Below are 20,678 nucleotides of genomic sequence, written 5' to 3'. Positions count from 1 at the left end.
GGGAGGGTGGAAGTGCTCAGAACCTGGGTGGAGAGAAAGGAGCCCCTGGGACTACACTGAGGCTCGGGGGCCTCTCTTGTCCATTACAGGCCTGGCAGTGACTCGGGAATTTCGGCTGCAGCTTCAGGAAATATAAATCAGCACACCTCGCGCCCCCTCAAAAGAATTGGCCTTTGTACAGTCGATCGGATTCTGCCCCAGATATACCATCCAATCTCCGGGAATTCAGATATTCTGGGTGTCCGTTTTTCAAGATACGCGCGCGCGAAGCATAGGGATCTAGAATCTCGGAGCGCTCCCAGCAGAGGCCCCCGCGGGTCTGCAGGGTGGTGGCGGAAGCGGGAGGGCATTTTCAGCACCGTAGGACGGACAGCACCAGCACGGAAAGGAGGAGTGGGAGGTGGGAGGAGGAGTCGGGTTCCCGGGCTTCTCGGCCGCGTGGACAGGGCCCGGCCCAGGCTCCCAACCAACACCTCCAGGTCGGCTGGGGCTCGGTTCCAGGATTGGGCGAAATCTGGGGGCCGGAGAGGAGAGCGAGCACGGAGAGGGAGGGGCAGGGACCCGAGGGGCGGGGCCTGGTCAGGGACTGGCCACCCCACTCCCTCTCGTAGTACGTCCCACCAAGAGGAGCTGGGTTCCCGGACTCCAGCCGCAGGCCGGCTGAGTCTTGCTCGGGGTGTAGTCGTGGCAGAGGTAGCGTCAAGCGTCCCACCGCGCAGACGCGGAATAATTCGCAACATCCTCTCACCTATTGGCTGCTCCCGCCGCGAATGAGCAAGTCCAATATCAAATCAGAGAGCTCCTCGAATAGCTCCGCCTATTCCTCGCCCGGAAGTCGAGTACGGCCGAATCCGCTTTGGCAGGAGCTCCCCTGTAGCCAATCGGAAGAGGGGAGAGGCGACCCGGCGCCGCCGAAGAGCCAATGGGCGTCGGCGGAGGCTGACGCTAGGGGCATGGCGGCTGCCGTCGGCTAGCTGGGGGACGTGTCGGGCTGCCGGGTAACTTCAGTTGGAGCCCAGGAAGAGGAGCAGCCGCCCCGTTAGTATTGGCACCCACGAGGCAGCGCATCTGGCCTTCGGAGAGAGCGAGCATCGCGGCCATGGCTTATCATTCGGGCTACGGAGCCCACGGTGCGTGGGGTGCGGGGCGGGCGGGCGCGGCCTGGCCCGCCAGAGGAAACCCTTGGGCGCAGCCCGCGCTCGCTGAGCGAGAGGGGCGGCGGCGACCGCTGCCCTGGGCGGGGGTGTCAGTGAGGTTCCCGCCCTGCGAGACTGCAACGCGTCCCGGACTTCGCTCTGTCTGGCCAATCCTGAGATAGGGCAGTGATAGCACAGCTGGGATCCGCTCGGCCGACCCCGGCACTCACGGGGTCCACTTCCGAACTTCCTTTCCCTGCCTGGACCCTGGCAAGTCCCCGACCGTTGTCTAGTGCCTCCAGACAGCCAGCTGCCGCCCTCCCTATCCCTGTTCACGCAGGGATGTCCTTTCAAGCGCCCTGCCAGTTTCTAGCAAACGGCTGCTTGCTGTCCACGGCTCCCTTCAGCAGTCCCTCCTCCTGAGAGGTCCCCTGGAGCCCCAGGGGCGGCCACCTCCAGACGCCCTCTCATCGCATACATTTAGTAAAGGGTTTTTCACAAAGGATTTCTCATCGAAGTGCGTTTTGAATGAGCTTCTCTTCACACAGCTGACACGGATTGGCTGACATCGGATTGGTCGATGCTCTAGGTTCCGCGGAGGGATGCCGAGCTGGAGGAGAGGGCAGTGGTTTGGGTTTTGCTTGGCATCCTGTCACCCACTCTGGTACTTCTAAACCCACAGGTTCCAAGCACAGGGCCCGGGCCGCTCCGGATCCCCCTCCCCTCTTCGATGACACAAGCGGTGGTTATCCCAGCCAGCCGGGGGGATACCTAGCCCCAGGAGCTGACGTGGCCTTCAATGTCAACCACTTGCTTGGAGACCCAGTGGCCAACGTGGCTATGGCCTATGGCAGCTCCATCGCATCTCATGGGAAAGACATGGTGCACAAGGAGGTGTGGCCTCCCCCCGGGGAGGGGCGGCAGGGTTTCTGGCCATAGCTGGGGCATCACCCCATCCCACCTGATGCTCCTGGCAGCCCCCGGTTGAGGCTCTGGGTGTGACCCTCCCCACAGCCTCCTTTCTCCCCTCCCAGCTACACCGTTTCGTGTCTGTGAACAAACTCAAGTATTTTTTCGCTGTGGACACAGCCTACGTGGCCAAGAAGCTAGGGCTGCTGGTCTTCCCCTACACACACCAGGTGAGCGTCCTCCCAGGTGAGCTGGCGCCCCCGCCCCCGCCACAGCGCCCGGGCCTCAGCCTCCTCTTCTCTTCTCTGCTCCTGCCGACCTGGCCGCTGCCGCCACTGCAGAGCTGGGAATTGCAGTACAGTCACGACGTGCCTCTGCCCCCTCGGCAGGACCTCAACGCCCCTGACCTCTACATCCCCAGTGAGTCCCTGAGCTGGGCTGGGGGACCGAGTGTGGGAGCTTGTGCCTCGAGGCGTGCCTGGGGAGAGAGGCCCAAGTGTTGATCAGCATCTGCTGCTGGTGTTTTCCACGTGTGGCACTTGCTGGGCACCAGGTCGATGGGGTGAGGTGACCAGTAAGGAACTTCCGTGCCTTCAGTGTCCCCGCAGCACCCTTTTGTGGCCTTCCTGCTTCTTTATATGGAGCTGCCCCTCTCTAACCTGGGCCCTGGGTTTGCACTCGGCCCTGCCACTTCCAGCCGCGGAACTTCTTGGCAGGAGTAGTAACAGCCCCTGCCTCAGAGGGTGAGCGTGCAGACTCAGGGAGGTGATGCGTGTTGGCGCCTGGCACGCCGGAGACACACAGTACATACCAGCCACTACCGTCAGCATCTGTCCTCCAAGGCCGCCTCCGGGAAGCCTGCCCTGGCCCCCGCGCAGTCGGCTGCGCCCTTCTGGGTCCCCACAACTGCCACATGGGGGTTGTCAGTGCCCCCTCTGCTGAGGCTGGCTGACTCTTCCCTTGCTCTGCCCTCACGGGGCCAGGGCCAGTCCTCAGAGGAGCAGCTAGGAAGGACAGCCTCCTAGGTGCCCCAGGAAGGACAAAGGCTCTTCCGTCCTTCATTCCTTGTGCTCAGACTTAAACTCGGGAGATCTCTGTGTTGTCGGGGTAACCAGAGCCATAGCCAGTGCCAGTGGCCAGGCTTGGAATTGCTGGCTGAAGTGAGGTCACCCCACAGTCTTGGGCTCTCAGACAGCCTGTCCTCAATCTACACTTTGTCCCTCTCGTCTTGCCAGAGATCAGGGTGATCCCTGTGTAGGGTGAGCAATGGCCTTGGCCCGTGACATGGTCTCTAAGACACAGCAGGAAACCGATGAGTTTCCTGGCACAGGGAGAGGGGAGGAGGGAGTGGGTGGTCCTGGGAGAAGGGTCAGGTGGCATTTACTCAGGGAGAGACCTGGCTGGGGGGAGGCATCCTGGGCTGGCAGGGGGCCAAATGCGGAAGCCAGGTGTGGATGTGCAGAGGGAAGGGTGCGGTGGAAGCAGGGGTGCCGGGGGTGGGGAGGAAGCCGGGCTGATGGCCTCCCTCTGACTCCTGGCAGCCATGGCCTTCCTCACCTACGTGCTGCTGGCTGGAATGGCCCTGGGCATTCAGAAAAGGTTGGTGCCAACCCCCTCCTCCCTCCTGGCCCACCGCCCCCCTTTCCCCAGGGACTTGTCCCAGGTCCCTGCTCGCCCCTCACTGCCCCCAGCCTTGCACCCCCCCACCCCCCACCCCCCGTGGCCGGTTCTGACCTGACCTCCCACCACCAGGTTCTCCCCAGAGGTGCTGGGCCTGTGTGCGAGCAGCGCGCTGGTGTGGATGGTGATGGAGGTGCTGGCCCTGCTCCTGGGCCTCTACCTCGCGACCGTGCGCAGTGACCTGAGCACCTTCCACCTGGTGGCCTACAGCGGCTACAAATACGTGGGGTGAGTACCTCCGGGCCGGTGTGGCGGGCTCGGAGGAGGCTGCGGCCCCACGGTGACCCTGCGATGCATCTCCCCGGCCAGCCTGCTCGCTCTCCTCCGTCAGAGGGACTGTTTGTAGCACTCTCCCCAGGAACTGAGGGGCCCTCAGGAGAGAGAGGAGTCACTTGGGGAGCGGAGGTCTCGTCCAGGTCCTGGGGCTGCGTGCTGGGCTTGCAGATCATTCTGGGTCCCCGCCCTTGTGGGGCGGCTTGGGGTGACGGCGGGCTCCGGGTCACCAGCGCCCTCCCCCAGGATGATCCTCAGCGTGCTCACGGGGCTGCTGTTCGGCAGCGACGGCTACTTCGTGGCCCTGGCCTGGACCTCGTCTGCGCTCATGTACTTCATCGTGAGTCTGGGCCCGCCCCGCCCCGCCTCACGGGCCGAGCTGGGGCCAAGCCTCCTCCTGAGCCGGCCTCGGCGCTGTGCTTTCTTCCAGGTGCGCTCCTTGCGGACAGCGGCCCTGGGCCCCGACAGCGTGGGGGGCCTGGCCTCCCGCCACCGCCTCCAGCTCTACCTGACCCTGGGAGCTGCGGCCTTCCAGCCCCTCATCATATACTGGCTGACTTTCCACCTGGTCCGGTGACTCCGGGCCCTGATGGGCACAGATTTTTCCGTACATTGAAGATTTGCTCTCCTCAACTTGGTTTCTCCCTCGTTCCTGGGGCCTGAGGGGAAGCTGCAGGCACCTCTGGATCTTTCTGTTACCCAAGGGACCAGCTTGCAGCTGGCCCAGAGGAGGGAGGAGGGCAGGCCTAGGGAAGTCCCCCCTGGAGGCGGGGACTGGGTATAAGGGTTTCAGCAAACATCTGGGACGGGCAGGAACAGCTGCCAGGAAGACCTGGCGGGCCTCGACCCATCTGAGCGGGGCCCAGCGAGGCCTGGGGCTGGGGGTGACGCTGTGGCTGCCCCCTCCCAAGTCCCTGCCTAACCCCGTCCTCCTCAGGCCTTTCAGGAGCAGATTGAGGCCCATGTATTTGCAGTAGTTTATTCATATTTTTGTCACAAATGGCCGGGGAGGGGGTGCCGGACTCCTCCAGGCAACATAGAAAATAGGTTCAAGAGACGGTGGGTTGGGGTCAGGGCAGCTGGAAACAGGGTTGGGGGGAGAGCAAGGGGAGGGGAGGGCAGACTAGGGGTGGAGCTGCCCCCCGCTGAGCCTGCTCATTCTGGTGCAGGGGCTCCCCCACCTGCAGGGGGAGCCTCAGGTTGAGGGTGGAGGGGGGCGGCCCAGAATTTCCAGGTCAAGATCTGCCTGGTGGCAGGGCCAAATCCCCCCCAGTGGACAAGGCCGGAAGTCCCGCCCCTTCCAGGTCTGACTGCCATGCCTCACTGCAGGCTGGCAGAGGAGCCTCTGCCCTTATTTAGAGCTCTGCCTGGCCCTAGTCCAAGGGGGAGGGCTCTGAAGGCGGGGTGGGGGGTCCCCGCAGCAGCAGTTTGGGAGGTGGAGAGGCTGGGGGCACCAGTGCCCCCTCCCTCCGCAGGGCTGAGGCCTCTGCGGCCGAGGGGCGGGGCTGGGGGTGCACAGGCGTCCGGTCCGTTCTGGGCTCTCCCTGGCCGGCTTCCCCCTTAGAAACTCACCAACGTATAAACCATACTGTGGGAAGATAAGGCACGAGCCTGAGCCCTGAGCGAGCCGGCCACCCACCCGGTCACACCCGGGATTGCCCTTAGCCCTCACGTTCAAAGGGCAGGAACTGGGGATGGAAGCAGGAGGCCTGGAATACCCTTTCCCTGAGTTCTGCCTGCCAAGGCCAGGGCCTCACCTGTACAGGTAATAGAAGAAGGAGAGCAGGTAGAAGGCAAGTTTGCACCAGGACTCCTTCTGGCAGTAGTTGAGGATGTCAGCATTCATGATGGAGACCGCATCATACATGACCTCAGAGCCATCCGCAGGACGGTGGAAATACCTGGGTGGGCAGAGGCCTGAGTCCCGCCAGCCATCCAGGCGCCCACCCCCGTCACAGCCTTGCTCGCAGCTGCTGCCCTCACCTCCAGAGGTGGTAGAAGAGGAGGGGGATGTTGAGGCCCAGGGTCACCCACTCTGCTGCACACAGAAACATCAGACAGAAGAGGCCGTGGATGGAGTATTCCGGGACCACCAGCTGGGGAGCGAGGGCAAGAAGTCAGTGGCCGCGTGTCAGGACAGACACAAGCTTCAAGGGCACAGAGGGGAGCTGGGGTTCGCGAGGTACAGATGCCCCATGGACTCAGATCTAAAGGGCTTCTGGCCTCCCACGCCCTCCCGGGTGGCCAAGTGGATCAAACAGGCTCCAAGAGGCCTGGCTCTGGGCCACAGAGTGGATGCAGCGCGGGGCCAGGAGCCTCCTGCCCCAGCCCTGACACTGACCTTCCTCAGGAGGCAGCAGATGCGTTCGATGTTTTTTAAACGCTCGCGCTGTGGAGGAAGAAAAGGCCATGGGGACCTCGGCCAAACAGGCGCTCGGCGCTCCCCACTGTCCCACGTGTGGCCGCCAGGAGGCGCCAGAGCAGTCTCTGCTGTGAGGCTGCCGCGTCAAGGAAGCAGCCGCGCCGTCTCCATAGCGACCGTCACCATGGAGGGGCCTTCACCCGCGTCTCCACGGCAACGGCCCAGAGCCTAGCAACGGCTGCCCCGCCAGGAGGAACCCGAGCCTGGAGCCCGCGCCAGGTGTTTGCTGGGGGCGGGGACAGAGGGGAAGGGGCATGGTCGCTGGCCCCCCACCCTGCACCCTCACTCTCCAACTGCCCTTCCCACCCCATCCCGCCCACGACAGAAGGAAAGACAGACGGACGGACACACCTCGGCACAGCACATGTATCACTTACTGCCCGCGCTGGGTTCCCCTGGTCGATGGGGTTCTTGAAGTCGGTCCGCAGCTCATCAAAGGCTATGATCTGGGGGAGGGGTGTGCGCCCGTCAGGGTCAGGGCAGCAGGGGATGGCCTCCCACACCCACCCTCTGTGGGACAGGAATTTACACATGGGGACCGAGCCAGATGGAGCTTGTTACAAAGTGGAGAAACTGAGGCCCGGGGAGGAGCAGGCCGCTGCCCAAGGTCACCTAACTGCAATGTCCTGATGTCCAGTTCGTGTCCACTACACCCACGCCCCAAACATCCCAGCACGCGGCCCTTCTCTGCTGTGGGAGACCCAAGGCCCGGCTGCGAGAGCCCAAGTCGGGGGCAGGAGAACTCCGACTACATCCCAGGTGATCCTGGCTGTGGGGTACAGCGGGACCCCGTGTGGCGTGGTGGGGGTTCAGGCTGACTCCGAGTGGGCGTTTGGTGAACAAATGGGAGAACAGCAGTCCAAGCAGCAGGAATAGCAGGTACAAAAGCACAGTGTTGAGAACATTCAGGAAGCTGTAAGCTCGCGGTGCTGGGGTGCAAGTGAGGAGAGCGGGAGGGAAGGGATGGTGCGAGACAGGGCTGGAGAGGCCGGAGGAGCCAGATACGGTGCTGGGAGCGTGGGCTTGCCACCCGGGAGGGAGCCACGTGGTTGCAGAGCAGCAGAAGGGGGCAGCCAGGCCGATGTCAGGGCTGGCGGGGCACAAGCTGGCTACAGTCACAGCCAAGACATCCACCCGGGGGCTTTATGTTTAACAGCTCATCAAAGCTTGCGACAACTGAATGACTTAGTGCTAGTATTTCCGTTTGTTTTGAAAGCGAGGAAGCAGAGGCAGAGGTGTCTTGTCCAAGGCCACGCTCCAGAGCTCAAAGTGCTCATCACTGTCATACTCAGGCCGGTCCAGGCGAGGACTGTTGGCTGTCCGGGTAGGAGTTGGTGGTGGTTTGAGTGTGGAGAGTGGAGTGGAGATGGAGAGGATTCAGGGGCTCTCTAGAAGCCGGCTCCGAAGGGCTCGGGCGGGGGGAGTAAAACACAGGGGCCCACGGTGCCTTCCATCAGGGTATGTGGCTGATGACAGTGTCCCCGCCAGCAGGGAACTCCTGAGGGGAGCAGGTGTCTGAGAGGATGCTAGGCTGGAGCTGGGGGGAGCCGGCAAGTGAACTGAGGGAGGTGGGCTGGCGATGAGTGGGTCCCTTCCTCAGCTCCAGCTCTAAGACGAGGCAGCAGGCCCACCACCCCCAAGCATCCCAGACCCCAGACGGCTCAGAGGGAAAGAACATGGGCTTCCTGGAGGGAGCTGGGGCCATCTGGAGCCCCTCCTCCAACTTCTCATTGACTCTGGGCAGCCACCCGCCTGACAGGCACAGCAGCAGGGTCCAGCAGGGAGCGGAAGGGTGCCGTCTGTCTGCCCCCGAGCTGGCACCAGCAGAGGCAGCGGGTGTCGCGCCTCCCACCCCCCAGGCTGCCTGGCGCTGACTCAGCCCCCCCCCCCCCCGGAACAAACAATCCCCCACGGTGACAGCTGACACGCGTCACTCACCACTAGGGTTGCCTAGCGACCAGTGAGACCTGGGCTCAGGGGCTGAGGTGACATCTGGGGTCCTGCCCTTACCAGCTTTGGCCTGAGGACCACAACTCCTGTCCTCTGCCCCCTTAGCGACCTCACTGTGGGCACTGATGTCTATGAGCCCACGTCCCCGATTCTGGATAAATGACTTGTATGATCACTGGGCCTCACACACAGTAGGTGCTCTGTACGCATCTGTTGAATGGACAAAGGCGTTACTTCAAAGCTCGGGCCCTTCCTCTCAAGCAGGGCGCTCCACAAGGACGTCTGCTGCACTGATGCATCCTGAGCTCCCTCAGAGCCTGTCCTCACGGACACAGGTGTATGGATGAGGGGCTTTCCTGAAGCTCCCCTGGGGCAGAGACCCCTCAGGGACTGTGGGCCCCTGGGTGGCGAGGTGCCTGACGGGGCTTCTGGAGTTCCAGGAGCTGGCTAGTCTCGTGTTCCCTGAGCTGTGGCTCCCAATTCCTTCCAGTCCTTAGGACCCAAGCCCTGCTTCTACCCCACAGGACTGTCCAAGGCCCCGGGCACGGGGCAGGACGCTCAGTGTGGTCACCAGGGGTCTGGAAGAAGGGAGAGAGAAATAGAGCAAAGGGAAGAGAAAAGAAATAGCGACCGAGAGGCCCAGAGAGCAAGAGGGGTGCAAAGCGGGGACAGACAGGGCTGGAGATGGGCTCACGCTCAGAGCGGCACAGCGGTGTGTGGAGTCCCCTGTGAGGAGAAAGCCAGTGGGGTAGCGAGGGAGGGGTGGGTGGAGAGTGCAGGGAGAAGCCCGGAGCAGGCTGCAGGTCCCAGAAAAAGAAAGAGGAAGCAGTATGGGGACAGGCCCTGGAGAGGGCGGGGACCCCCAAGGGGACGAGCAGGGTGGCAGGAACCAGAGGTGTGAGCAGAAGGTGCCAGCAGCTGCAACAGACAGAGGCTGGAGGGGAGCCGGATGGGCAGAGCCTCAGGGAGAAAGGAGGAGGGCAGTGAAGAGGCCAGGGCCCCAAGACGAGCTTATAGTTCTGTAGTGAGAGGAAGGGGCCAAGTGGAGGTGGCCCAGGAGGAGAGGGCCACAGAGGAGAGGTAGGGGACCCGCCAAGGGAGAGCCGCGGCACAGGCTGAGGCCAGGCCAGGAGACTGAACAAAGGGGATGTGGAAGCAGGGACAGGAGGGAGTGGGGGGAGAGGGAACCTGGGGCACCCGAGTGAGCCCAGTGGGGGCTGGGCTTCCAGGGCTGCTCAGAGTCTATCACTGCTTGGTCAGGGAGGGGGCTGGGAAGGGAAAGGGTTAATGGGCGCCAAGGTATGTGGGTCCTGTAAACAGATGCAGTTGCCATAGTAACCAGCTCCATCACTCGCTGGAAAAACCCACAAGGTGGGGGGGCAACAGACAGACAAACTGCCGATGGACAGACAAATGGAGGTGGCTGGTTGAGAGAGCAGGAAGAGAGGAGCAAAAATTCCAGAATTCTGCTCCCCTCCCCACGACTGGCTAGGGCAGGGGAGGGGGTCCGGGGCCGACTGCCATACCCACAGACAGCGGGGGCGGTGGAGAAGGCCCCCCCGGGAAGGAAGCCGACGGTGGGGGGTGTTAATGGGGGCGAACAGAAGCCGAAGGAGGAGGGATGGCTGAGGGGAGGCTCCAAGTTTCCCCGGGGCTCCGAGACCATCCGCCCCGGCCCCTTCCCGCTCCCTGCGCCCCCTGCCCCCCGGCCCCAGCCCCAGCCCCAGCCCCGTCTTACGTGCCAGATGACAAAGAAGATGAGGGAGGCGCACAGCACCAGGGTGAGCATGTAGCAGAACGCGGCGAAGGTGAACGCCATGGCCCCCGCGCCGGGCGGCGGCCCGGGGGGCGCCAGCGCGGGGTCCGGGCGCAAGGGGACGCCCCCCGGCCCGCGCTCAGGGCCGACCGGGCATGGCCCGAGGGGCTCGGGGGAGGCGGGCGGCGCGGCCGGGGCCGGGGCCGCGGGGCCGAGGGGGGCGCGGGGCGCGGGCCGGGGGGCTCGGGGGGCGCGTCCGCTGCCGGCTGCCCGGGCCCCGATCGCTCATCCTGCGATCCCTCGCCCGCGGCTCCCTCGCTCTCCAGCCCGCGAAGCCGGCGGGGCGGAGCCGGGGGCGGGGCCGCCGTGCAGCGGCCTCGGGCGGGGCCGGCTGCGCCCCCCACGTCCCGCCACGCAGGCGGCCCGGCGCTCGCTCAGCGCGGGACACTTGCCGCCGGGCCGAGGACCGAGGCACCTGGCTAGAAGCCAGAAGCGAGGCTGGGACCCGGGGCTGGACGGGGCGTGAGCCAGGTGTGGCGGGCACAGCTGCGGGAGGCCCCGGCCCCCTCCGCGCTTTGGACGGTGCCGCCCGGGTGCTGGCCGCGGCTCACCAGGTATTCGCCGGTGGCCGCCCGCCTCCCTCCTCAGATCCGTGCTGGGCCCTTGGGGACGGCCCACAGCAGCACAAGCGGGCAGCTCTCCTGGCCCCAGTATGTGGGTCAAGGGCTTTTGCCAGCAACCTTAAGACACCAGCGTCCCAGCCGGGACCCGGGACCCACCCCACCCCGTGCGTCCCAAGTTGAGACCGGCCCCTCCCCCACCCCACGGCTCTGGGACCACAGACCACACTCAGCCACCGCAACTTCCTTGCAAAAACCCTCGGCTCACCAGAGGGCCAGTGGAAATTTATTGATTTTTTTTTTGTGTGTGTGTCCTTTTCTGTCTTTCCCCAAGTGGCTTTTCCTTGCAAAATGCCTGACATGACACCAAGAGGGGGACCTGGGAGTGAGGCCACCCCAAGGGGTGGCCCAGGGACTTAAATACAAGCGGGAGGGCGGGGCACAGGTGGGACAGGCAAGAGACAGCACAAGGGACATGGCTTCTTAGGTAGAGACCAAGGGTTTCTGCAGGAAGCTGAGCCAAAGGGCAGGAGCCAGGATCCTGGGTGGGGAGGGGTGAGCAGAGCTCCAGGGCTGCACCCACATCTCCCAGAGTAGCGGCAGGGGTGAGGCTGAAGAACAGGCCAGCAGCGCTGCCTCGGGGAGGAAGGTGCTGGCAGAGTGAGGGTTAAGGCTGGTGCCCAGCGGCCTCTGCTTGGGGGGCCTTCCGTCTCCGCCTCTGCTGCCAGGGACAAAGGGGCAGGTGGGCAGGCAGCGCGGGGCCTGGCTCTGGTGGGGCGGGCGGCAGGAGCAGGCTCCCCCGGGGCTCAAGACACAGGCCCAGCGCCGCTGCCCGCCCACCTGCCCTAGCTGTACGGGACCCACCGTGGCTGGACGGCTGGAACGGAAGAGGGAAGGATGGCTGCTGTGACCCAGCACCCCCAAGCCTGAACTGAGGCCAGCGCGCACCCTAGACCCTCGGCCTCGCTCAAGGCCCAGGCACTGACTAGCCACCGGCAGCAGGGGCCAGGGAGGCCCTCAGCCCTTGGGAAGGGAGACTCCCCTTGCAGCACACGGGGTGGGGAGAAGACAGCTGAGCCCTCTTTCCGAGGAAGGTGCACGGTGGGGCTTTCCTCAAGGTACCTGCAGGCAGCAGAGCGGCCCGCCCCTGCCCCAGGCCCAGCCCCTCCTCCCTGGGGCCCTGACAACCAGAGCGCAGGCAGATGGGCCAGAGGGAGATGGGGGCCCAGGACACCCCAAAGCCACAGACTCAAATGCCCTAGGAGAGGCAGAGGGAGGCGGCTCCTGCCCCTCCAGGGGCATCATCTGGAGAAGGCGCCCTCCTGGCCCACCCGTGCCCCACCTAGCAACAGCCTCCGCCGGCCGGCTTCACGGGGGTGCTGTCGATCTTGAGGTTGGGCCGCTCACCGCCCGAGGCCGCCCCTGGCCCCATCCGCTTTTTGATCTCAGCAGCCATAGTCATGAAGGCCTGCTCGACATTGGTGGCGTTCTTGGCACTCGTCTCCAGGAAGGGGATGCCCAGGGAATCTGCAAACTCCTTGGCTGTGGTGCTGTCCACCACCTTCTTGGTGGTGAGGTCGCTCTTGTTGCCCACCAGAAGCTTATTGACGTTCTCACTGGCGTAGCGGTCGATCTCCTGCAGCCACTGCTTCACGTTGGCGTAGGACTCCTGGGGGCCCGGGGTGAGAGTTACTGAGCTCCCAGCTCCCGGCCCCCCTCGGCCTGGAGAGACTCCTCTGAGGGCCAGGCAGCAGCCTGGGCTCAGGGATCCAGAGGAAGCCCGCCCGCTCCGCCTGGGACCCCAGGGCCAGGCCCAGCACACCCCGGGGGCCAGCCAGCAGCCCCACACCTCAACCGCCTGGGCCTGACCACAGATGAGAGGGAGCCAGCATGGCGGCAGAGGCAGGCCACAGGGGGACCGGCCACCAAGTCTCCAAAGTGGCCTTAAAAATCCCCTTAAGAGCTGGGCATGAAGCCAGGCGTGGTGGCACACGCTTGTAACCCCCGAGCTTCGGAGGCGGAGACAGGAGGATCGCGCAGGTTTTTTTTTTTTTTTTGGTGGTACTGGGGTTCCTGGAAGCCCTTCTACCTCTGGGCTACACTCCCAGACCTATTTTTTTTTTTGTAATATTTTTATTTGGAAACAGGGTCTCTTAAACCAGCGCTCGCGGCTGGCTTCGAACCTGCGTGATCCTCCTGTCTCTGCCTCCCAAGTGCAGGGATTACAAGCGTGCGTCACCACGCCCGGCAAGATCGCGCAGGTTTGAAGCCAGCCTTGCTAGCTTAAGAGACCCTGTTTCCAAATAAAAATATAAAATAGGTCTGGGAGTGTAGCCTGGAGGTAGAAGGGTTTCCAGGAACCCCAGTACCACCAAAAATAAAATAAAAGAGCCGGGTGTGGTGGCACACGCTTGTAATCCCAGCATTCGGGAGGCTGAGACAGGAGGATCATGGTTAGCGGACAGCCTCAGCTACTAAGTGAAGCAACTCAGTGAGACCTGTTTCAAATTAAAAATAATAAAATATAGGGTTGGGGGTGTAGCTCCCAGGTAGAATGCTCCTGGGTTCCATCCTCAGTACCGGGGTGGGGTGGGGGGGAAATCCCTTGAAGATTTGAAGCTTAAGGTTCCAAGCAGGAGGTAGGTCCTCTCAGAGGCGGCCCTGGCCCGAGGGGGTCAGGTTTCCTGGGTGCACACCTGAACACACTTCCTACATCTGGCACTGTCTGGCACCAACAGCCTCATTGCTGGGCCTTGGACTCCCCAGCAGCCAGCTGCCTGGCTCAGTGCAAAGGTCAGAACTAGGAAATAGGAAAGCGCCTGAGCTGGAGCTGCTGGCGGGCGGCCTCCCACTGGGATCTGATGGCCGCCTCTCGCCAGGTCCCAAGCAGGCAGGCTCCATCCCCAGCCTGCCTAAGGCTATCAGGGGACAAGCAAGAAAGAGACCAGTACACACAACAGCAAGATGGGATGGAGGGCAAAAGCTGGGGAGCCCCAGGACTGAGTCTGCAGGTACAAAGTGACCTTGTGCGGGAGAGGCAGCGGCCGAGGTGCCCGCACAGGCTGGGTCACAGATGGGACGGCATGGGGTCTTTGGGGAGTGGGGACAAGTGGGATGTCACGGGGACCAGGCAGAGCAGAGCTGGGCTTAACCTGGCTCACCTGGGACAAACAAGAGCGAGTGGGCCTTTTCGCACATGAGGAACAGGATCACACCCGTGTTCTGGAAACATGGCCTCGGCAGGAGTGGGGAGGCCGGAGAAGGCCAGCAAAAAGATGGAGACCAACTGGGAGAGGATGGAATAGTCCAGAGTGCAACAGGGAAGGACACAGCCTTAGTAGGGCAAGGCCGTCCCAGTGAAGCCCTGGCTCCGCAGGGAACGCGCGGCTTTCAGTCTGTCACCCGACCTCGGCAGCCTCAGTTTCCTGTTTGGTATAATACAGTACCTCCTGGCGGGGCTGTTGTTTGCGTGAGAGAAAGAATACAGGCCTGTCTCATAACAAGTGCTTAATTAGCAAGAGCGGCTATTATCCTCATCACTGCTATTATTACGAGGGGACAGATCTGAGGGAGATGAGAACAGAGGGGCCTTGAGACGGACTGGATGGGGGAGGGGAGAGTTTCCGGTCAGGCTGACAGGGATTCCGTTAGGAAGATGAGGACGCAGAGCCTGGGGCATGGTGGCGCGTGCCTAGAATCCCAGCACTCAGGAGGCTGAGACTGGAAGAGCCCAGGTTTGAGGAGTCCCAGTAAGTAGCGAGGTTCTCAGAAACCTAGCAAGATACTACTTCTTTCTTCTTCTTTTTTTTTTTTTTTTGTGGCACTGGAGATTGAACCCAAAGGTATTCTACCTCTGAGCTACATCCCCAGCCCTATTTTATTTTTATTTTGAAACAGGTTCTCACTACCTGCTAAGATTGTCCTTTAATCTGTGATCCTCCCAAGTACTATGAGATCCTATTTCAAAAAATAAAGTAAGCCGGGCGTGGTGATGCAGCTGTAATCCCAGTACTTGGGAGGCTGAGACAGGAGGATTGTAGGTTTGCTGCCAGCCTCAGCTACTTAGTTAGGCCCTCCACAACTTAGTGAGAGCCTGTCTCAAAATAAAGAATAGGGCTGGGGGTATAGCTTGGAGTTCTACACAGAATGCCCCTGGGTTTGAACCCTGGCACCACAAAAAAAGAAAAAAGAAAAAAATGAGATGCAGCCGTGAGATTGGGGAGAGATGGAGAGGCCAGTGCTGAACATCTGTGTTCTGCAGCTGGGCTGGGGCACAGGCAAGGCGCCTCAGGAAAGAGTCCGCTCAAAGCCAGGTGCCCTGGGATCCAAGCCTAGCTTTGCCCTGACTGACTGGGAAGTCAAGTTACCTAACCCCACCATTCAGAGCTCACGAGGTCAGACCATGAAGATCTGAATAAAGAAACATCAAGAGTCAGCAAAGCACACACACGGAGGGGGGCTCCGTGGCCAGAGCTGTTTAGTTTAAGAACTGAAGCCAAGCCTGGTGTGGTGACACATCTTGCAATCCCAGTACTTGGGAGGCTGAGACAGGAGGACCACAGGTTCACGACCAGTCTCAGTAACAGAAGGCTCTCCACTAATTAGCGAGACCTTGTTTCAAAATAAAGAATAAAGTAGGAGCCAAGCATGGTGGAGCAAGCTTGTAATCCCAGCATTCAGAATGCTGAGACAGGAAGATCGCGGTTTGAGGACAGCCTCAGCTACTTAGTGAGGTCCTCTGCAACTTAGTGAGACCCGGTTTCAAAATAAAGAATAAAATAACAGGGCAGGGGGAGTAGCTCGGAGGTAGATGCCCCTGGGTTCCATCCCCAGTAACACACACGCACCAGAAAAGTGGACAGAACAAAGCAGGGAGAGTGAGGAGGCAGCTGCAGTCAGTCAGAAGTAAAAAAATGGGGTGAGCCGGGCGTGGTGGCGCACGCTTGTAATCCCAGCATTTGGGAGGCTGAGACTGGAGGATCGTGGTTCGCAGACAGCCTTACTTAGTGAGGCTCTCTGCAACTCAGTGAGACCGTTTCAAAATAAAGAATAAAAAATAGGCCAGAGGGTGTAGCTCGTAGGTCAAATGCTCCTGGGTTCCATCCCCAGATCCCCCCCCCAAAAAGGCTGGGGCGGGGGCAGCATGGGTGCATCACTGAAAGGACGCTGAGCTGCCTGGCGCGGCGCACGCTTATAACCTCAGTACTTGGGAGGCGGAGACAAGAGGATCACATTTTGCAATCAGCCTCTGAAGAGCACCCGAAGTCAGGCATGGTGGCATGCGCCTGGAGTCCCAGCTACTTGGGAGGCCGTGGCAGGAAGACTGCTCACGCTCAGGAGTTTTAGATTAGCCGGGGCCACAAAGCTAGACCCGCTTCTTGAAAAAAAAAATTCTCTTTGAGGCTATGACAAATTCTGTCAGCTAGCTTCTGCTGTCACCGCTGCTGCCAGGGACGTGTGACGGGAGCCACTGGCAGCCTGGGCGCCACTGGCCTCTGCTCACCCCGGGCCCGGAGCGCAGGGCTCCCTCACTTCCTCGGCCAAGGCCCTTCAGCTGCTCCCCGTGTCTTCATACAGGAAGCATGGGCCCCACACAGCAGCCACCACTGACTAAGCTCCCACCAAACGCAGGTGCCGGAGGCCTAGAGCGAGGCAGCAGGAGGGGCGGAGGCATGAGGCCCCGAGGCAGGGCCTCCAGAGGACCGGCTCCTGTGACTGCTTCCCTCCGTGTGAAGTGAGTCTGAGTGCAGCCTCCTCCCAGGAAGCATCAGGAAGAAGACAGGAGGAGTAAAAGGAAGCAGGAGCCACAACCTAAGGCCAGGAGGCAGGGCCAGGAGGGAGGCACGGGCGTACCTGGTCAGTGACGTCGTACACCACGATGATGCCGTGAGCCCCCCGGTAGTAGCTGGAAGTGATGGTCCGGAACCGCTCCTGACCCGCCGTGTCCCACTGTGATGCAGCAGGGAGAGGGACGGGTCAGCCTGGCGAGCCCTCCCCTCCCAGGAGGCCTCCGCCTAGGGCCGGGGAAGAGCCACTCACGATCTGGAGTTTGATGGTCTTGCCATCCAGCTCGATGGTTCGGATCTTGAAGTCCACCCCGATGGTGCTGATGTAACTCTCTGTGTACGTGTCATCCTGGAAGGGCGGAACCAGAGAAAAGGCCTGAGTGAGAGCGCCAGCCCCCGGAGGCTTCCCCAGCTCTCTCCGGCCCCGCCGAGCTCTGCACTGCCGAGCCCAGTTCTGAGCACCCCAACTGGCCAGTCCTGTGCCTGTTCAGTCAGATGCGAGGCTGCCAGGTCCTGCAACCTGTTCTTGGCTCCCAAGAACTCTGCTCTGGACTGTACCTGGTCCCCCACCTCAGGCATCAGCCTGGACCCCAAATGGATGTGGATGGTATGGGAGGCTTCTTACTCACAGCAAACCGCAGGAGCAGGCATGACTTGCCCACGCCCGAGTCACCAATCAAAAGCAGCTTAAACAGGTAGTCACTGGAGAGAGAGGATAGGAAGGAGTGAAGGCAGGCAGGAAGCCCCCTGCCGACATCTTGGTGTCACCACAGCTCCCCACGCCCTGAGAGATGCCTCAGGTGTATGCGGAGCCCCCTGATCCTCCCACCAGCCCCCAAACACACTAACCACAGGGCCTGCAGCATACTGAGTCTAGATCCCCACTTCATGGAGGACGCTGAGTTGCAGAGAACATGATTTGCCCAAGAATCACAACTAGAAGGGTGGCAGAGCTGGGTATCCTATCCTGACTCCCAACGAACTTGGTAGTCCTGTAAAGTAGGGGCTATTTAGGGAACTTTCACTAAGCCCTACGCTATGCCCAGCTAGGAGGGGAAGCCCCAGAAGTGGAAACCAGGGCCCAGTTCAGAAAATGTTAGGTGAAAAGCTATATAGAGACTTCGGGATATAGCCTGAGGTGGCGGCACATGTCTGTAATTGCAGAGAGACTGAGGCAGGAAGATCACAAGTTTGAGGCCACTCTGGGTACTTAGCAAGACCTTGTCTCAAAAAAACAAAAACGGCCAGGTATGGTGGTGCACACTTGTAATCCCAGTACTTGGGAGGCTGAGACAGGAGGACACAAGTTCGAAGCCACTCTTAGCTACTTAATGAGGCTCTCGGCAAATTAATGAGACCCTGTTTCCAAACAAAATATAAAGTAGGTTGGGCATATAGCCTGGAGGCAGAAGGCCCCTGGGCTTCATCCCAGTACCAATGGTGGCACACACTTGTAATCCCAGTATTTGGGAGGCAGAAAGATCACAGGTTCACCACCCAGCCCCAGCTACTTAGTGAGAGTCTGTTTCAAAATAAAGATTAAGCCAGGCGTGGTGGCACACGCTTGTAATCCCAGTATTCAGGAGGCTGAAACCGGAGGATGGCGGTTTGTGGACAGCCTCAGCTACTTAGGCCCTCCACAACTTAGTGAGACCATGTTTCAAAAGAATAAAAAATAGGGCAGGGGGTGTAGCTCAGAGATAGAATGACCCTGGGTTCCATTCCCAGACCCGTGGGGGGGAAAAAAAAGATTAAAAAATAGGGTTGGGGGCCGGGCATGGTGGCGCACGCTTGTAATCCCCGCGCTTGGGAGGCAAAGACAGGAGGATCTCGCAGGTTTGAAGCCAGCTGTGCGTGCTGGTTTAGGAGACCCTGTTTCCAAATAAAAATGTAAAAATAGGTCTGGGAGTGTAGCCTGGAGGTAAAAGGACTTCCAGGAACTCCAGTACCACCAAAAAAAATAAATAAATAAAAAATAAAAAATAGGGTTGGGGGTGTAGCACAGAGGTCGACTGCCCCTAGGTTCAATCCCCAGTACCACAAAAAAGGGGGGGTGGAGGATCTAGGGAGCTGGATATGGTGTCTCATACCTATAATCCAAGTATTTGGAGGGCTGGGAGGATTGCAGCTTCAAGGAGAGCCTCAGTAACATGGTGAGACTCTTAGCAACCTAGCAAGACTGTTTCAAAACCAAAAAATTAAAAGAGCTGGGGAAATAGCCCCATGATAAGAGGCCCTAGGTTCAATCCCCCCAAAATAAATAAGTAAACAAATAATGAAGCTCATAAGAAGCCACCAAGGAGAGGCAACAAGTGACGATACCAGGGCTAGTACTTATTGAGTTGTAACTGACCTCCTCATTAAACCCTTGCAACAGTCAAGGAGGTATGTGTCTTTATTCCCAACCCAGGAGGAAGCCAGAGGTCCAACACGGCAATGGCTTATACTAAGTTACACGGCTGCCAATTTTGAGGCTGGAAACCAGTCTCCGAGAACCTGCAGCTTCCCTTCTGTTCCCCCTCCTAATCCGGCTCTGCGCTACACCCTTCCCAAGGAAACCCGAGGCCTGGAGCTGGAGGAGAAAAAGGAAGTGGCAGAAGAGGAAGGAGACGACGGATGCTTGGGGACAACTAGATGCGGGCTTATCCGCAGGGGGAGGTGCCCGAGAAGCGAGGAGCGTGGCACGATGGAGTCCCACTGGAGGGGAATCAAATTCCACTCTCCTACATTCCTCTGCAGTGGACAGCGGAGGGAGAGGCTGTGTCGGCGGCGCCGGGGCCTGGGCAAAGGTGCGGGCGGGGAGGAGCCGGCTGCGGGAGCGCGGGGGCCGCGGGCTCGCGGGCGAGGCAGGCTCCGGGCCCACCTGAAGGGCCGCGCGGGCTCAAAGCCAGACTCTTCCCACAGGCTCCGCGCCGCTGCGGCCGCAGCCAGCAGCAGGGGACACGGGCCTGGGGACGGCGGCGCCGCGGGACCGCGGGGCAGGGAGGCCTGGCCCCGGCCCCCGCGCGAGGACTGGGGTGTCAAGCCGGGGTCCGGGCCCCCGGGGGGAGGGGCGGGACCCGGATGTGGGGGGGTGTCAGAGGAAGAGGGACCCGGATGTGGGGACGCCGCGCAGTCCTGACCCAGACCAAACCACCCCGGTAAGCGATTAGCCCCGTACTCGGGATCGAGGCTGCGCCGGACGGCGCGGGCGGGGCTCACTCACTATTCGGGGTTCATGGCGGCGGCGGCGGCCCGCTCGGTCGCTCCCAGTCGGCTCTGCTCCGCCTCCCGTTCCAAGATGGTGGCCGCTCCGCCCAGAGGCCCCGCCCGGCCGCGCAGGCGCACTCCCTCCCGGCTCGGGCCGCGCCGCGCTGCCTCCCGGGACCTGTAGTTCCCCGAAGAGTCCGAGTCGCCGCCGCTGCGCAAGCGCAAGCCGCGCCGCCGCCCGCGGGGCCTGCTGGGGCCGGAGGCGGCTGCCGGGTGGGCAACTCAACTTAGCGCCCATATCACTCCGGTCTCGGCCATCCTCACCTTCTTGGCTCGCATTTGTGATCATGAAATGAGAAGGTGCCTAGTAGTAACAGCAGGACCTATACGTTTATTTGTCCAGGGTTCTTTGCGAACTCAGCTCAGTCCCAGGAGGATGCCATAACACATTGTTTTGAGCATTGCTTGGGATGGAAGCCAGCGTCTTGGGCATGCTGGCCAAGCACTCTGCCCGAGAGCTACCCCTCCAGTCCCATCACCCAGGCAGGCCTCACATGAAAAATCGAGTCCTGGAAACTCGCTCAAGGTCACACAACATATTAGGGGCCAGAGCTCAAAGCCCGCGCTATTAGAATCCCAGAAGTGAAGACTTAAGAAGCCCCACACCAGTGGCGCCCTTAACAGCTCCCAGATAGGGACAAAATATCTGGGTTCCCGCCTCGCGGGGCATATACACCTTACAGCCTCTCCCGACCCCCCCCCCCTCAAAATACGCCGGGGTCAGATTCAAACCGTCTTTATTTCTACAGCAACATCTGAAAATAGAGAGTGAGCGCCTCACCCCTGGGTTGGGGTGGCCCTCCTGCCTGGGAACGTCACTGACCCTCCGAGAAGCTGCGGGCGTGGGGGGCGTGGCGGAGCGGCTCCCGGGCGGGGTCAGGCCGTGCCTGGCGGGAG

The 20,678-nt window shown here is 61.3% G+C and overlaps 3 protein-coding genes across 5 annotated transcripts; 1 reads left to right on the top strand and 2 right to left on the bottom strand.

Annotated features, from left to right (window-relative positions):
• Positions 1–1,099: 1,099 nt before the first annotated feature.
• YIF1A (Yip1 interacting factor homolog A, membrane trafficking protein) lies at positions 1,100–4,575 on the top strand (the record flags this gene model as incomplete). 2 transcript variants are annotated; one of them, XM_080698627.1, is made up of 8 exons in its annotated part: positions 1,100–1,130; positions 1,819–2,030; positions 2,171–2,275; positions 2,387–2,465; positions 3,587–3,644; positions 3,798–3,953; positions 4,245–4,338; positions 4,429–4,575. In XM_080698627.1, the coding sequence occupies 8 exons, from the start codon at positions 1,100–1,102 to the stop codon at positions 4,573–4,575; spliced, it is 882 nt and encodes a 293-aa protein (XP_080554753.1). The 2 variants fall into 2 exon arrangements, with proteins under 2 accessions (XP_080554753.1, XP_080554754.1); XM_080698628.1 differs by lacking the exon at positions 3,798–3,953.
• Positions 4,576–5,558: 983 nt separating this feature from the next.
• Positions 5,559–10,250, bottom strand: CNIH2 (cornichon family AMPA receptor auxiliary protein 2; the record flags this gene model as incomplete). Of its 2 annotated transcripts, XM_080714709.1 has the most annotated exons (6): positions 5,559–5,586; positions 5,756–5,899; positions 5,982–6,094; positions 6,340–6,387; positions 6,798–6,866; positions 10,109–10,250. In XM_080714709.1, 6 exons carry the CDS (start codon positions 10,187–10,189, stop codon positions 5,559–5,561), a joined length of 483 nt encoding a protein of 160 aa, XP_080570835.1. The 2 variants fall into 2 exon arrangements, with proteins under 2 accessions (XP_080570835.1, XP_080570834.1); XM_080714708.1 differs by lacking the exons at positions 6,798–6,866; positions 10,109–10,250 and adding an exon at positions 6,772–6,786.
• Positions 10,251–12,088: 1,838 nt separating this feature from the next.
• On the bottom strand, positions 12,089–19,837 carry RAB1B (RAB1B, member RAS oncogene family; the record flags this gene model as incomplete). Its single annotated transcript, XM_080701448.1, has 5 exons — positions 19,738–19,837; positions 17,162–17,234; positions 16,786–16,881; positions 16,600–16,695; positions 12,089–12,415 (listed from the first exon to the last, which is right to left on the bottom strand). Exons 1-5 carry the CDS (start codon positions 19,749–19,751, stop codon positions 12,089–12,091), a joined length of 606 nt encoding a protein of 201 aa, XP_080557574.1. The 5' UTR covers positions 19,752–19,837.
• Positions 19,838–20,678: the final 841 nt, after the last annotated feature.

Source organism: Muscardinus avellanarius (assembly GCF_963383645.1).
Source record: "Muscardinus avellanarius genome assembly, chromosome: 1".
NCBI classification, from domain to species: domain Eukaryota; kingdom Metazoa; phylum Chordata; class Mammalia; order Rodentia; family Gliridae; genus Muscardinus; species Muscardinus avellanarius.
This window is presented reverse-complemented; position numbering and strand designations above follow the sequence as displayed.